Source organism: Nyctereutes procyonoides, unplaced genomic scaffold, assembly GCF_905146905.1.
Source record: "Nyctereutes procyonoides isolate TBG_1078 unplaced genomic scaffold, NYPRO_anot_genome, whole genome shotgun sequence".
NCBI classification, from domain to species: Eukaryota; Metazoa; Chordata; class Mammalia; order Carnivora; family Canidae; genus Nyctereutes; species Nyctereutes procyonoides.
This window is the reverse complement of record NW_026575157.1, coordinates 800,239-815,498: the sequence shown is the minus strand read 5'-3', so window position 1 is coordinate 815,498 and position 15,260 is coordinate 800,239. Positions and strand designations below refer to the sequence as shown.

The 15,260-nt window shown below is 38.6% G+C and overlaps 1 protein-coding gene across 4 annotated transcripts in view; it reads left to right on the top strand.

Annotated features, from left to right (window-relative positions):
* The window catches only part of NRIP1 (nuclear receptor interacting protein 1), a 99,663-nt gene extending 85,028 nt beyond the window's left edge, over positions 1-14,635 (top strand). For all 4 annotated transcript variants that reach the window (XM_055313815.1, XM_055313818.1, XM_055313814.1 and 1 more), the window contains exon 4: positions 7,159-14,635. In XM_055313815.1, coding sequence (XP_055169790.1) covers positions 7,502-11,032 — 3,531 coding nt within the window. In that variant the 5' untranslated portion in view covers positions 7,159-7,501 and the 3' untranslated portion in view covers positions 11,033-14,635. The remainder of the gene's footprint in view (positions 1-7,158) is intronic.
* Positions 14,636-15,260: the final 625 nt, after the last annotated feature.

Here is a 15,260-nt window from a genome sequence, read left to right as displayed (position 1 = left end):
TGTAAGGTCTTTATTATGTTGAGATATTTCTTTTATGCCTAATTTGTTAAGAGTTTTTATCACAAAAAGATACTGAATTTTGTCAAATGCTTTTTCTGCATCTAGTGAGATACCATCATTCTTTTTTTTTTTCATTCCATTAATGTGATGTATCACATTGATTGATTTGCTGGTGTTGAATCATTTGTGCATCTCAGGGATTAGTCCCACTTGATCATGGTAAATGTTTCTTTTAATATGCTGCTAAATTTGGTTTACTAGTATTTTATTGAGAATTTTTGCATCTATATTCATGAAGGATAGTGACCTATAGTTTTTTTTGGGGGGGGTTGCTTTTGCTTTATTTTGTTTTCTAGTAGTGTCCTTTTAGTGGTGTTGGTGTCCAGATAATGCTGGCCTCATAAAATGAGCTTGGGAGTGAGTGCTCACTCCTGTTTGATTTTTTGAAGAGTTTGAAAAGGATTGGTGTTGATTCTTCAGAATTAAATAAAATTCACCAGTGAAGCCATCTGGGCCTGGGCTTTTTTTTTTTTTTTTTTCCCCTGATTCAGCCTTGGTAAGTGGTATGTTTCTAGAAATTTTTCCATTTCTTATAGATTGTCTGTTTGTTGGAGTATAATTGTTTGTGGTAACCTGTACAATCCTTTTCATTTCTGGGGCATCAGTGATGGTAATGTCTCCCTTTTTATTTATAGTTTTTGTTGACTTGGGTAAAAAATAACTTTTAATTTATAATAGAGGGTTTGCTATTATCTTTACTTTTTAATGAAGTCCCAAAACCCTTGATCTGAAATGTTACATTTTATTTCTTGTTTTGTGAAATTTAGTGTTGAGTTGTTGGCCCTTGGTTTGAAAAGCTTAATCTCACATATTTGGATAGAATGTTTGGTGTCATGTCTTCTTGATAAATTTTTCATGGATTTTTGTTTCCTTTTCACCTTTTAAAACTTTCTTTCACAGTCTCACCCTAGAGAACACCAAGAGTATTCTAAATTATTTACCTCAATTTGTATTGCTTTAATAGAAGGTTCAATATTTAGGACTTTGGAATCTTCTTAGTACTTAGATATTTTTCTTTTAATCCTTAAGGGAACATCTTAATATTTTTCTTAGTCTTTTTTTTTTTTCTGTAAAAAGCATCCCTAAAATAATCGAAGGTGGAAATTAAGTAATATTGTCCAATGGGAGTTATTCTTGAATGTTACAATTTAGTAGACTTTCAGTTACTTTTGCATTTTGAAGAACCAGAGCCAAAAATTAAAATGCTCATTAAAGTGGCATTGGAGAAATACCTTTAAATTCAATACTCAAACAGGTATTACTTAATAATGGATAAGCAAGTGGAAGAGATTTCATGGAAACAATTGGAAGTCATGAGGTATTCACTAGATATAATTTAAATACCATACTAAGTGACTTCGTAGATGTTTAATCACTTAAATGTGTTTCAGTGGAGAATTTGTTTGGAAGTAAGATACTGAATCTTTTCCTTAAAAACAGCTGGATGCTGGGGCACCTAGGTGGCTCAGTTGGTTAAGCAGCTGCCTTTGGCTCAGTTATGATCCCAGGATCCTGGGATGGAGCTCAGCAGGGAGTCTGCTTCTCCCTCTGCCCCTCCCCCCTGCTGATGCTCGCTCTCTTTTGCTCTCTGTCAAATAAATAAAAATCTTAAAAAAAAAAAAAAGCTGGAGGAAAACCAATTCATTATTTATTTATTGTCAAACAAAAGTAGTCCCATATATAAGAATTCTATTAGATTCATCCTTCATTTATCCAAGTAAAATTTTATTTTACCATTTTTAAAAGTGTTTAAAAATTCAGCAGATTTTCCCTTTGCTTAATAAGCCATTTCCAAATAGAAAGTGCAAAGTGCATTGCAATGAAAATAGTTTAACTACTTCAAAGAATCAATATAACACTCATTTGGGAACTGTTAACGTGCAAATTATTTACAACTATCTTATTGATTAACATTCGAAAAAAAAGTTCAAGATAATTTCATATTTTTCAGATACTTAAAAAAAAGAACATGCAACTTTAAAAAAAAATACACTCTGAATTCACACATTTTACTAGATATGTAAACTAGCCTGTGTTGAAACTTGGATCTTTCTCCAAATCTATGCATATGGTCAAGAATTCTTTAATGATTTAGTTTGATTTTACTATTTTTTTAAATTTAACAATAATTTTTTTACAGTCTGCTAGCTAGAGCAATAAAATGTCAATTTTATAAAATTTAAGAGATTTTCATGCTTATAAACAATTTTAAATTAATAAAAGAATCGGTTTATAATTTTAACATTAGTAGTTGTACATGAACTTTATTAAATTGTCATGAAATGCATTAACCCTGGATATGCTGTCAAGTAGGGTTCTTTGGCCCTGGTGTTAGTTTTTGAAACTTTTTTTTTCTAACTATTAGGAAGGATTATATTACATGACTTTCATTTTTTAAAGTTTTAATAAATGTGTTTTTAATAGAAAAAAACAGTTATTTTGCCATTACTATATGTGTCTGTTGGAACCTTTTGTAAATCAATGATACATTATGGAACCTCAGTGATCTTAATTTTCCTATGTCTTTAAGTATTTTGCTATTTTCTGATCTTGAGAATTAATTCATTATTTATTTCCAAATATGCCAAGTAAGGACTAAAATAATAAGTCAAGAGAAAAATGGAAGTGCCTAGAAGGATGATGCAATAGTGAAATAAGTCATCATTATATCACCTTCAGTTTTCTTATTGCATAGCCCATTATTCTATAACATTTTCATGAATGTTTAAAAAGTCTAGAGACAATTGTCTTTGCAGTCTTCCTATTCTAAGTTTTTATTAAACACAATGGAGAACTCAGTATTTTTCATTTTCCATCTATAGCATCAAAGAAAAGAAAGTTGGCATAGGAAGATGCTTCAATTAGATGAATCAGAGGATGACTGCAAAGAGAATGATGGTAGTACTCTAGACATGAATGATGATGGTGACATTGACTGTATAAGCAACATCGTTGACTTTTGTCTTCAGATGACAACATCCTAAATGGATTTTTCAAACTCAGGCATCAATGAGTGAACAATATAGTTCAACAACATAGTTCTTTTTTTTCCCCAGGCTTATTGAGGTATAATTGACGTGTAATAACATTGTGAAAGTTTAAGGTGTCCGGTGTGATTATTTGATATGCATATACATAGCAAAATGATTATCATAATAAAGTTAGTTAATGCATCCATCACCTCATATTGTTCTCATTAACAATATATTTCTTTTTTTAATATTTTTTTTAATTTTTATTTATTTATGATAGTCACACACAGATAGAGAGAGAGGCAGAGACACAGGCAGAGGGAGAAGCAGGCTCCACGCACTGGGAGCCCGACGTGGGATTCGATCCCGGGTCCCCAGGATCGCGCCCTGGGCCAAAGGCAGGCGCCAAACCGCTGCGCCACCCAGGGATCCCAACAATATATTTCTAAAGATAAAAAGGAAATACAGTATTTTATATAGTCAATTGATCAGTAAGAAGGGTTTCATCACTCACTATTTTGTGACAAGGACCTCAGTGGTCCTGTTTAGCTCAAAGGAATAATAACAGTATTCTTTCTTTTATGACGTTGACACATCCAGATTTATTTGAAATGCTTCATAAGTGGGCAAATATTGAAAACTGGGGTGTAATAAAAGACACTGGAAGAAAATAGATGACTTGAAAATGAGATAATCCATTGTGTTGATCATTGTAATTGGTTTTAGTAAAACTAAAACTAAAAGATAAATATATTTGGCAATTATGGAACAAGGAAGATTTCTATCCTCTCTTCAGCATAATTATGAGCTGTTGAAGATTTCCAAAGTAACACATTTTGAATTATGCAAGTACAAAGAGAAGACCCAGAAGTGGTGATAAAGCTTACCTCTTAGATTTACCAATCTGGAATTGGTACTTAGAAAATGTTTCCAGGTTCACGCATGACAGTTGATGAGCTGTCAGTTGCCCATTATGGATATGTTGTCTTTCAAAACCAGGAGGTTAATGGATTTAGGAATGGGTTTGGTGTGTGTACATTTTTATTTAAAATTCTGATGTTGTTTCATAGTATCTCTTCCTTCTTACTCTGTCAATTATTCATAAATTGACTTCACATATTAATAAAATGTTTGTTGGACCCAGACGGTAATGGTGATGGCTATTTTTCTTGGTATATTGAGGGTTAAACGAATCCATTAAAATTACAAAGAGCTGATTTTGATTTAGGATGGTAAATCTAAAATTGAGATTAAGTCACCCCTCCATATATGATTAAAGGTTACACTAAGCTTTTTGTAAAAGTCAGTTTTTCTAAAAATTTTATGGAACCACCTTATAAAAATGACAACTAAGTTGAAACAAACATTGTTCAATCAGCTTTTATCACTGGGTAGTTTTTATTTTTTCTCCTTCATATACATGTATTTTTAGTGTTCATTAAAAAAATCTTTCTTGGGTTTGCCTGTCATATCTGCCAACATAATGTTTAAAGATAGGATATTAATATAACCTATTTTAGTTTCTTAAATAAATTTTCTCTTGTAAAATCTCGTGAGAGTTACAAAACTTATGAGGTCTACATTTGTTCATTTGTAATTTTTTTTTTCCTGCCTCCTCCTTACTTTTACTCTCTTTTGTTGTCTTTTACACACACACCCCCGGCCCATAAACCAAATGTTGTGGATGATTCTGTTATCTTTGCAATGAAATCACTTAGCAATATATGTCATATAAGTAAAGTCTCTTCCTTATTATATTTATGAAGAGCCATTGAGTATCTTTAAATAGACACGGGCTCTAATAAAATCATTGTTGAAGTTATGGACATGCAAGTAGGTCCACTGATAAGCCATTGCATCACAGTATTTTGTAAAATACTCCAGTTTTAAAATATACTGCTTGCCAATCTCTCAAGAAGTCTGATTCTTAATAGTGTGTTGACATTTAGATATTTTTAACCAAATATACTCAAGTAGTGTTAAACATCTGGGAACATTCCTAAGTAATACATATATAAAATTTAAAAAGCAAACAAACTATAAGTTGGTGATTCAAAAATAATGTGGTTGTCTTTTTGCTAAAAGAAAATGAATCAGGCTAATACTAACTTTAAATGATTTTAACTTTAAGAAGTCTATTTATTAGGTGGTAGTAATATTTTACATTATACCCTTATATCTATAGTCTTAGTGAGCTGTACTGTATCCAAGCACCTTGCCTCCTTTTGTTTCTTTTCTAAGAAATTTCTCAATTAAATTCTGTTCTTTATTATAGAAATATGAAAAGGCATGATTTGGGAAAGGTAGGAAGGATTGTTAATGATTTCTCCTGCTTCAGTTATTTAAAGGAAAGAAAAGGAAGTTATCTGAAGAAATTTGGCTCACTTAGTTCCCTGAAGAGTTTTAATAGTAGGATCTGAGTAAATTCAGGCTTTAGATAGTCTCAGAATTCCTTCTTTCTTCAGCATTTCATTTTTTGCTAGAACGATGGTAGGTATTACAACTGAGTGCTTCTGGAAGCAGCATCTCAGGAAATACTCTTTGATTTACAGATTCATCTTATTAAAAAATAGGTTTCTATTAGAAGGTCTTCCTCCCTGTTTCATAATGGTGCTGTTTATACAATTTTTAAAAATTAATGAAAAATAACCACATTGACTTAGAATTTTCTGAAAGCAATTATTCATCTTCCCTTCAAATCTATCCTAAATTTATTTCCTGCCCACTTTTCTACAAGATGATGTGATTACCTATTGTGTAAGGTACAGTTACATTTACACGTATTATAGTAACTACATTTTTTTTTTAAGATTTTATTTATTTGTTTGACAGAAAGCAAGAGAGCACAAGCAAGGGAGATGGAGAAGCACGCTCCCCGCTGAGCAGGGAGCCGAATGCAGGGCTCGATCCCAGGACTCTGGGATCCTGACCTGAGCCAAAGGCAGGCACTTAACCTACTGAGCCACCCAAGTGTCCCAGAAACCACATTTTCTGAACTAAAAAACTGGTACAAGTACCTTAACACATTTTTCTAAATTAATGATTTTTATTTTAAAACCTTACAAAACCTTTTCAAATCATGTATAATATTTGAATTTATTTATACTTATAATAGTGAAGTCACACAAAAAGAAATAGCATGGGTGGGGAAAAGGAGTATTTTCTGTGAGGAACACCTTAGAAACAGAGTTACGGGTTCACCTGTAACCTGTCTTCTGCTTCTGTTAGGAATGGACCACACATTAAAAGCTCTACATAGAGCAAATGAGTGAAGATTTAAAAATGGATACATTAAGCCTCTGATAGACTTGATGAGCATCTAGAGAATCACTCTCTTCTGTTTCCAATAGGTCATGATAAAAATGAAGCCTGTGATTATACTTCAGTATTTATGAATATGACTAAGACTGTCACACTTTGCGTAGGCCTACAAGATACTTGTCAGTGCTTCCATTTCTTTAAAAACAGAAATCCCACGAATTACTTATGGAATGTGTGATGTTTCAAGAATGATGTCAGAAGTGAACCTAATCTGTAGTATTCAACCCTGCATCTAGCTCATCACATGAGTCCATGTCATGTGCATCTCTCTTTTTTTTTTCTGCACTTTTTTTTTCCTTCATAAGCTCCCAGTAATGTAAGAAAGCCAATTCTAGCTCCCGTATAGAGCTATGTCACTATAAAAGAGACTTAGCATCCTTATTGCTACTATGTGGAAAGTGCTCATGAAAATTCAGAAACTCAAAAAAAAAGAAAGAAAGAAAGAAAGAAAGAAAGAAAGAAAGAAAGAAAGAAAGAAAGAAAGAAAGAAAGAAAGAATTCAGAAACTCGGTGTGCTTTGGAAGACAGTTATATAACACCAAAGTGTTTTCTTTAATTGATTTGATCACTTTAACAATATAGGTTAATTTATAGGACTTCCGGTAGCGATTTCCAATTTAATAGGAATGGCAAACTATGTTACTAAAGAAGTGGCTATAATGCATATATACGTATGTACGTTATGTTTTACATACATATACGCGCACACATATATAGACTTACAAATACTAGATTCTTTTGCTTCTTGGTATCGTAACAGGATAATAGTTCTGCCTCTTCTTAACTTTTTTATTTTTATTTTCAGAACACCGCTGTTGGCATTTAATTGGAAGCAAAAGATGAAGAAGGAGAAGCAGTGTGTTCACTAAGGATTCTATCTGCCTGCTGCCACAGACCTGTGTATTAAGGAATTCTGCTGCTGCTTCTTGTGGAGTTGATCAGCTCTGTGGTCAGACTACTTTGGAATTTGCCTGCCTTTCATCTTGTCACAGGGAGCCCTGGTTGGAATGTAACAGTGCATCTCTGTCTGATGACTATGGAAGGTGATAAAGTGACACTCACTTATTAAAATTACATCTCACTCACGCACAGAAAACCATTCTTTAACGTGAATAGAAACCAAGCCCTTGTGAACACTTCTATTGAACATGACTCATGGAGAAGAGCTTGGCTCTGATGTGCACCAGGATTCTATTGTTTTAACTTACCTAGAAGGATTACTAATGCATCAGGCAGCAGAGGGCTCAGGTACTGCCGTTGACAAAAAGTCTGCTGGGCATAATGAAGAAGATCAGAACTTTAACGTTTCTGGTAATGCATTTCCCGCCTGTCAAAGTAATGGTCCAGTTCTCAATACACATTCATATCAGGGATCTGGCATGCTGCACCTCAAAAAAGCCAGGCTCTTGCAGTCTTCTGAGGACTGGAATGCCGCGAAGCGGAAGAGGCTGTCTGATTCCATCGTAAATTTAAACGTGAAGAAGGAAGCTTTGCTAGCTGGCATGGTTGACAGTGTGCCTAAAGGCAAACAAGATAGCACATTACTGGCCTCTTTGCTTCAGTCATTCAGCTCCAGGCTGCAGACCGTTGCTCTGTCGCAACAAATTAGGCAGAGCCTCAAGGAGCAAGGATATGCACTCGGTCATGATTCTTTAAAAGTGGAGAAAGATTTAAGGTGCTATGGTGTTGCTTCAAGTCACTTAAAAACTTTGTTGAAGAAAAGTAAAGCTAAAGATCAAAAGCCTGATACCAGTCTTCCTGACGTAAGTAAACACCTCATCAGAGACAGGTTCGTAGAGTCACCACATCATGTTGGACAAAGTGGAACAAAAGTCATGAGCGAACCGTTGTCATGTGCTGCCAGGTTGCAGGCTGTTGCAAGCATGGTGGAAAAGAGGGCTAGTCCAGCCACTTCCCCCAAACCTAGTGTCGCTTGTAGCCAGTTAGCATTACTCCTTTCAAGTGAAGCCCATTTGCAGCAGTATTCTCGAGAACACGCTTTAAAAACGCAAAACGCGAATCAGGCAGCGAGTGAAAGACTTGCCGCCATGGCCAGATTACAAGAAAATGGCCAGAAGGATGTTGGCGGTTTCCAGCTCTCAAAAGGAATGTCAAGCCATCTCAATGGTCAGGCGAGAACATCAGCGAGCAAGCTAATGGCGAGCAAAAATACAGCGTTTCAGAACCCCATGGGTGTTGTTCCTTCTTCCCCCAAAAATGCAGGCTATAAGAACTCACTGGAAAGAAACCATCTAAAACAAGCTGCTAATAATAGTTTGCTTTTACATCTTCTTAAGAGCCAGACCATACCAAAGCCAATGAATGGACAGAATCATAGTGAGAGAGGAGGAAGCATCTTTGAGGATAGTAGTACCCCTACAACCATCGATGAGTACTCGGATAACAACCCTAGTTTTACAGATGACAGCAGTGGTGACGAAAGTTCCTATTCCAACTGTGTCCCCATAGACCTGTCTTGCAAACATCGAATTGAGAAGCCAGAACCTGACCAGCCTGTTTCTCTTGATAATTTAACCCAGTCCTTGCTAAACACTTGGGATCCCAAAGTCCCCACTGTAGACATCAAAGAAGATCAAGATACCTCAAAGAGTTCTAAGCTCAACTCGCACCAGAAAGTGACTCTTCTTCAGTTGCTACTTGGCCACAAGAATGAAGACAATGTAGAAAGAAACAACAGCCCTCAGGAAGTACACGGCGGCGGCGATGTGTCCAAGTCCAGTAGCCAGAGTTACGCGAGGACTTCCGTAATAGAAAGCCCCAGTACGAACAGGACTACCCCGGTGAGCACTCCTCCTTTACTTGCCTCCACAAAAGCAGAGTCTCCCATCAATCTTTCCCAACACTCGCTGGTCATCAAGTGGAATCCCCCACCGTTCGCCTGCGGCTCTCAGGCTGAAAGGCCAGCGAATACTGCATCTAACCCCCTGATGGACCTTTCAAAGAGCAAAGACTCGCTAGCAGAGAAGCCAGTCCACGACGAAGGCGCGCAGAACTCTGCAACTTTCAGTGCCAGTAAGCTGTTACAGAATTTAGCTCAGTGCGGAATGCAGTCGTGCGCCTCGGGAGAGGAGCAGAGGCCTAGCAAGCAGCTGCTAAGTGTGAACACGGATCGACCTCTGGGCATGGTGGAGAGGCTGAGTAGCCCCCTGCTCTCAAACAAAACAAACGCGGTGGAAGAGAGCAAGGCATTTGGCAGCCCAGCAGCAGGTCCCGAGGCAGGACTTCCTGGCTCCGAGATCGAAAATCTGCTGGAGAGGCGCACGGTCCTCCAGCTGCTCCTGGGGAACCCCAACAAAGGGAAGAGCGAAAAGAAAGAGAAGACTCCTTTAAGAGACGAGAGTACTCAGGAACACGCGGAGAGAGCTTTAAGTGAACAGATACTGACGGTCAAAATAAAGTCCGAGCCTTGCGACGACCCGCACAGCCCCGGCCCGAGCGCGCACCTGAGCCCTGACGCCCGGGGCGCCCCGTTCCCGTTCCCGGGGGCGGCGCCTCCCGCGCCGAGGAGCGCGGCTGCCTTGCCAGCGCCCGGGGACCTCAAGTCGGAGCCCGCTTCCCCTCAGGATTTCTCCTTCTCCAAGAACGGCCTGTTGAGTCGGCTGCTGAGGCAGAACCAGGAGAGTCACCTGGCGGATGAGGGGGACGGCAGCCACCGGAGCAGCGAGCTGGCGCTCCTGGAGTCCAAGAACCTTTGCGTGGTCCCCAAGAAGAGGAAGCTTTATACCGAGCCCTTGGAAAACCCGTTCAAGAAGATGAAAAGCAGCACAGCTGACGCCGCCAACAGCCCCAGCGCCCCGGAAGGGCTGTACGGGCCCCTGCTGAGCCCGCCGGAGCTGAAATTCGGCAGAAATGATCTTGAGTTCAAATACCCCGTTGGCCAGGGCCCCGCGGGCGACGCCGAGCACCGCGCTTGGGCCCGAGAGAGCAAGAGCTTCAACGTTCTGAAGCAGCTGCTCCTCTCGGAAAACTGCGTCCGAGATCTGTCCCAGCACCGGAGCGGCTCCGCCCTGGAGGGCCGGAGGAAGGGACACAGGGGTGCGGCGGGCGGCAGCAAGCCCGAGCTGAGCATCCCGCCCCTCGACGGGCTGCTCTACGGCCCCGCGCAGCCCGGCGGCTGCGGCGACAGCAGGACCTGCCCGGGCCCCGGCCCCCGCCCCCGCCCCGGCCCCGGCCCCTGCCCCTGCCCCGGGCCGGCGCGCGCCCCGCCCAGCCCCCCCTGCCCCGAGCCCGGGGGCTGCGCGGGCTCCAGGCCGGAGCCGGGGCCCGTGAACGGGTGTGCGGGCGGCGCCGGCGACAAGGGCCCCATTAAGTGGGTCATCACCGATGCGGACAGGAACGAGTACGAGAAGGACTGCCCCCGGCTGACCAAAACCAACCCCATCCTCTATTACATGCTGCAGAAAGGGGGCGGCCCCGTCGCCGGCCGGGACGCGCAGGACCGGGACATCTGGGGGGCGCCCTCCTCTGCGGAGGGTGTCGCGCAGGTCACAGTCAAAGAAGAGCTCCTGCCTGCTGCAGAGACGAAAGCCGCTTTCTTTAGTCTCCGAAGCCCCTACCGTAGCCATATGGGGAGTGACGCCTCTCGCCCCCACAGCGCAAACGGGGAAGCGTACGGACTGCTGGGAAACGTGCTGACCATAAAAAGGGAGGCCGAGTGAAACGCCCCTGCCCTCCAGCTTTGGGTCTTCTCTTTCTTTCCTTTTCCTCCTCCTCCTTCTTCTTCTTTTTTTTTTTTTTTTTCCAAACTGCTTAGTATGAACTTGCGACCTGTATAAATAAGAGCATGATTCGAGAAAAGCATGGTATAACTGAGACTTTTTTCATTTCGAGAAGTATTGGTTACCGGTGATGTTTGAATATGCGTACTGCTTGTTTGCTCTACGTTAGATGTCCTGGGGCAACTACTGAACTAGCAAATCGGTTGTTTGACACTCTGTATGCACCAAGCAACCACTGTGAGTAGCCTATGAATGAAAATCTTTTACGATCCAATAATAGGCGTGAATTAAAATGTAGATCGCCATCCACAGTGGATTAACGCATCTTGCTGCCTTTATTGGGGTACTTTATTTTGCTTTTCAGGCGTCGGCCTACGTAACACATTTGTTTTTGAATCCAAATTGTTAAATGGCTCTTTAAATATTAATCGTTGAATAATAATAATAATAAAAAGAACCTAATTCACTTCTCATTATCCGATTCGGAAATAAATTAGAAAAAAAATATGCTTACATTTTTCACTTTTGCTAAAAAAAAAAAAAGGAAAAGAAAAAGAAGAAGACGTATTTATTTTTAACTCTTGGAAGGGGTTTTGTGGTTCCCAATGTGTCTGCCCCACCCCAGTCCTTTTCAATACGTATTTCTTTAAGCCTTGTACTACTTAGTAAAAATTGATTACGATTGATGGAAGTTTGATAGATCCTTAAAAAAAAAAAAGGCAGATTTCCATTTTTGTATTTTAGCTACTTTACTAAATTAATATTCCTCCTTTTACAGAATTAGGAAAGTTAACCATTTACCTTCAGGTGGTTTCCTGAATAGTTGACTACTTAAGAAGTTGTTTTTAACAGAAGCAAAATGGCTTTCCTTTGGACAATTTTCACCATCTCTTGTAAAAGTTACTTCTCACCATTTCTGTGGTACCTGTGAGTCTTATGACCAGGGTTTCTTAAAAGCTGGACTCAGACCGCCTGCATTAGAATCATCTGGAGCACTTGTTTTAAAATGCAGATTCCTAGGCAGCATCTCAGATCTACAGATCAAGAATCTCTGCTAAGTGGACCTGGGAATCTCCCAGCTGCATCTTAACACACTCCCTAGATGTTTCTTCTGCACACTCAAGTCTGAGAACCATTGCTTCTGACTTTTCTCAGAACACAGGACTGTAAAAAACAAACAAAAAACCAAACTACTTGATGCCTATATTTTCCCCAGTACAGTTATACATCAACTCAAAATTTGCAATATTGTAGTTCATATATAACCGTTATGTCTTTGGAAATCGGGTTCAGAATACTTTTTATGACAAAAAAAAAAATTGGGTGGAGGGGACAACTTTCATATCTGGCTCAACATCTCAGGAAAATCTGTGATTATTTGTGTGTTCTAATGAGTAACATCTACTTAATTAGCCTTAGGGATGGAATAACAGGGCCACTTAACCAAACTCAGGTGATTCCAGGATGGTTTGGAAACTTCTCCTGAATACATCCTTAGTTTCTATTAAAATCATTGTCCTAAGAACATTGCTGACCAAGACAAAAATATTTCTCTCAAACCCAAGAAAGGCACTCAACTCAGATTGACTAAAGAGAAAAGTACAGAGGGCACATATACATGACAAAGTTGCACACAGTCCCTCCATTGGTCCTACTCTTTTAAAATTGCAATTAAGACATAAACATTGATGTTCTCTTGGAAGAACTTATTATCGAGCCACATGGGGTTTTGATCTTGAAACAAGTCCCTATGTTTTAAGTTCAGCTTTCACAGTCCACAGTTTGTTCACCAGATAATACTTTTGTTTTTAAAAGTGAACCAGGTTTGCAACTGACCTATCAAAAAATTGTTATATAATCAACTATTAATTAGAAGGAAATCTATTTGAAGTTGTTCTACTTGAAGTTGTTTCTAAGATTTTTTATATTAAAAATGGGCGTTATTTCCTATATGATCTAAAACCCTAAATGATTATTTTTTTCTCAAAATGATTTGTAAATAGTTACTGGATATATTATAAAACAATAGTCAGGAGTGAATATTATGCTACATCATGGAGAGATGAAGGCGTATGCTTATTCTGAAGTGAAAATCCCACTGGCCAGTGAATATATTCTATTCCATCCCATATTGACTCTGTGACAATCTTATTGTCTCCACTATATAAATAAGTTTTTAAGCAAGTCATTTTTTTTTTCCTGCCATTATGAAAGGTCTGCAGCCTTAGAGGTATGCTAGAAAAATTGTTGGTATTCCCCTTTGGTCGGGGGAAAATGGGCTTTCACAAGGGAGTGAAATTTAGGTCAGGGAAAAGAGTATCAAGGGCCAGCATTGCTATCTTTTTGTTTGTTTCTTTGATTGGTTGGTTGTTTTTGTTGTTGTCATTGTTAACAGTTAAAGGAATGAGAATATGTAATACGTAGATAAACATGACCAGAAGAATGATGTTCTGATTTACTAGAGAATGTCCCCAGTTTGACTTTAGGGCGATTTTAAAGAAGAACAGTGAGAAAGGGCATACATCCATAACTTCACTTTGTTTATGCATATGTAGTTACAAGGACGCGCATACACACATTTTCAAGGACTATTTTAGATATCTAGACAATTTCTTCCCGATGAAGTCGTTTGTGAAAGGGTACTACAGCTCTCATTGACATCAGTAAGGTAGCATTACCTGTTTATTCTCTGGTACATGTTACAGAAGAGTAAACTGGTGAGAGTATATATTTTATATATATATATATATATATATATATATATAATATGTATATATATATATATTGACTTGTTACATGAAGATGTTAAAATCAGTTTTTAAAGGTGATGTAAATAGTGATTTCCTTAATGAAAAATACATATTTTGTATTGTTCTAATGCAACAGAAAAGCCTTTTAACCTCTTCAGTTTCTGTATATTCCATGTATAAGTGTAAATATAATCAGACAGGTTTAAAAATTGTGCATGATGTATACAGTTGCAAGTCTGGACAAATGTATAGAATAAACCTTTTATTTAAGTTGTGATTACCTGCTGCATGAAAAGTGCATGGGGGACCCTGTGCATCTGTGCATTTGGCAAAATGTCTTAACAAGTCAGATCAGATGTTCATCCCAACATGACAGTATTCCATTTCTGGATATGACTTCTGTGGTTTAAGCTTTGTGAAAGAATGTGCTTTGAATCCAAGGGTCTTAAAACTTTTTAAAATCAAGTCAACCACTTTTCAACATTAAGAGTTCACACAACTACTTTCATGAATTTTTTAATCCCATTGAAAATGTAATATTATACCAGGAGTATTCCAGTCTGCTGGAATACAGGGACATTACCGTTCATATGAATTTTGGGGTTTACACAACCAATTTTAATGCTATCGGCTTAGTAATATAATTTGTCATTTTTATTAGAAATTTAATTTCTTCATGTGATATCATGAAACTGTACATACTGCGGTGTGAATTTTTTTTGTTTTGTTTTTTAATCTTTTAGTGTTTACTTCCTGCAGTGAATTTGAATAAATGAGAAAAAAATGCATTGTCTATGGTTTCAAATGACTATTATTTTGTGGGTTTTCTCTGGTTTTTAGGTCTTCCATAGATATAAAACTCTCTGGTCATGCAAATAGCAAGTCTTCAAGGCTGCTTTACCCTTCTCAGAAAAAGAAGGAAAATAAAAAGAAAGAAGAAAATTAAAAAATAAAAATAAAAATAAAAAAAAAGAAGGTGGCCAGTGAGTTAATGTATCTAGAGCCAGGGCAATTGAAGCATAGCTCAAAAAGACAACCAGCCTACCTAGCCTCACTTCTGTTATTTGGTGTGTAACTGAATGATCACTGGAGATTTTCAAAGTGGGAAGAATTTGTAGAGTGTTCAGAAATAAAGATTTGATAAATTTTATTAGGTTTTCATCCAGTTTTCACTGAGTGTTATGTTCATTTTAAATTTTAAAAAAGTCAGGGCACCTGGGTTGCTCAGTCTGTTAAGTGTCTGACTCTTGATTTCGGCTCAGGTCATCATCTCTGGGTCATGGCATCTAGCCAGCCCCAGGCTGGACTCTGTGCTCAGCAGGGACTTTGCTCAAGATTCTCTCCCTTGCCCTCTGCCTCTCCTCCCACTCCTCCCCCCCCACCTGCTTGACCTCACTCGCTGTTTCTCTCTCTTTAAA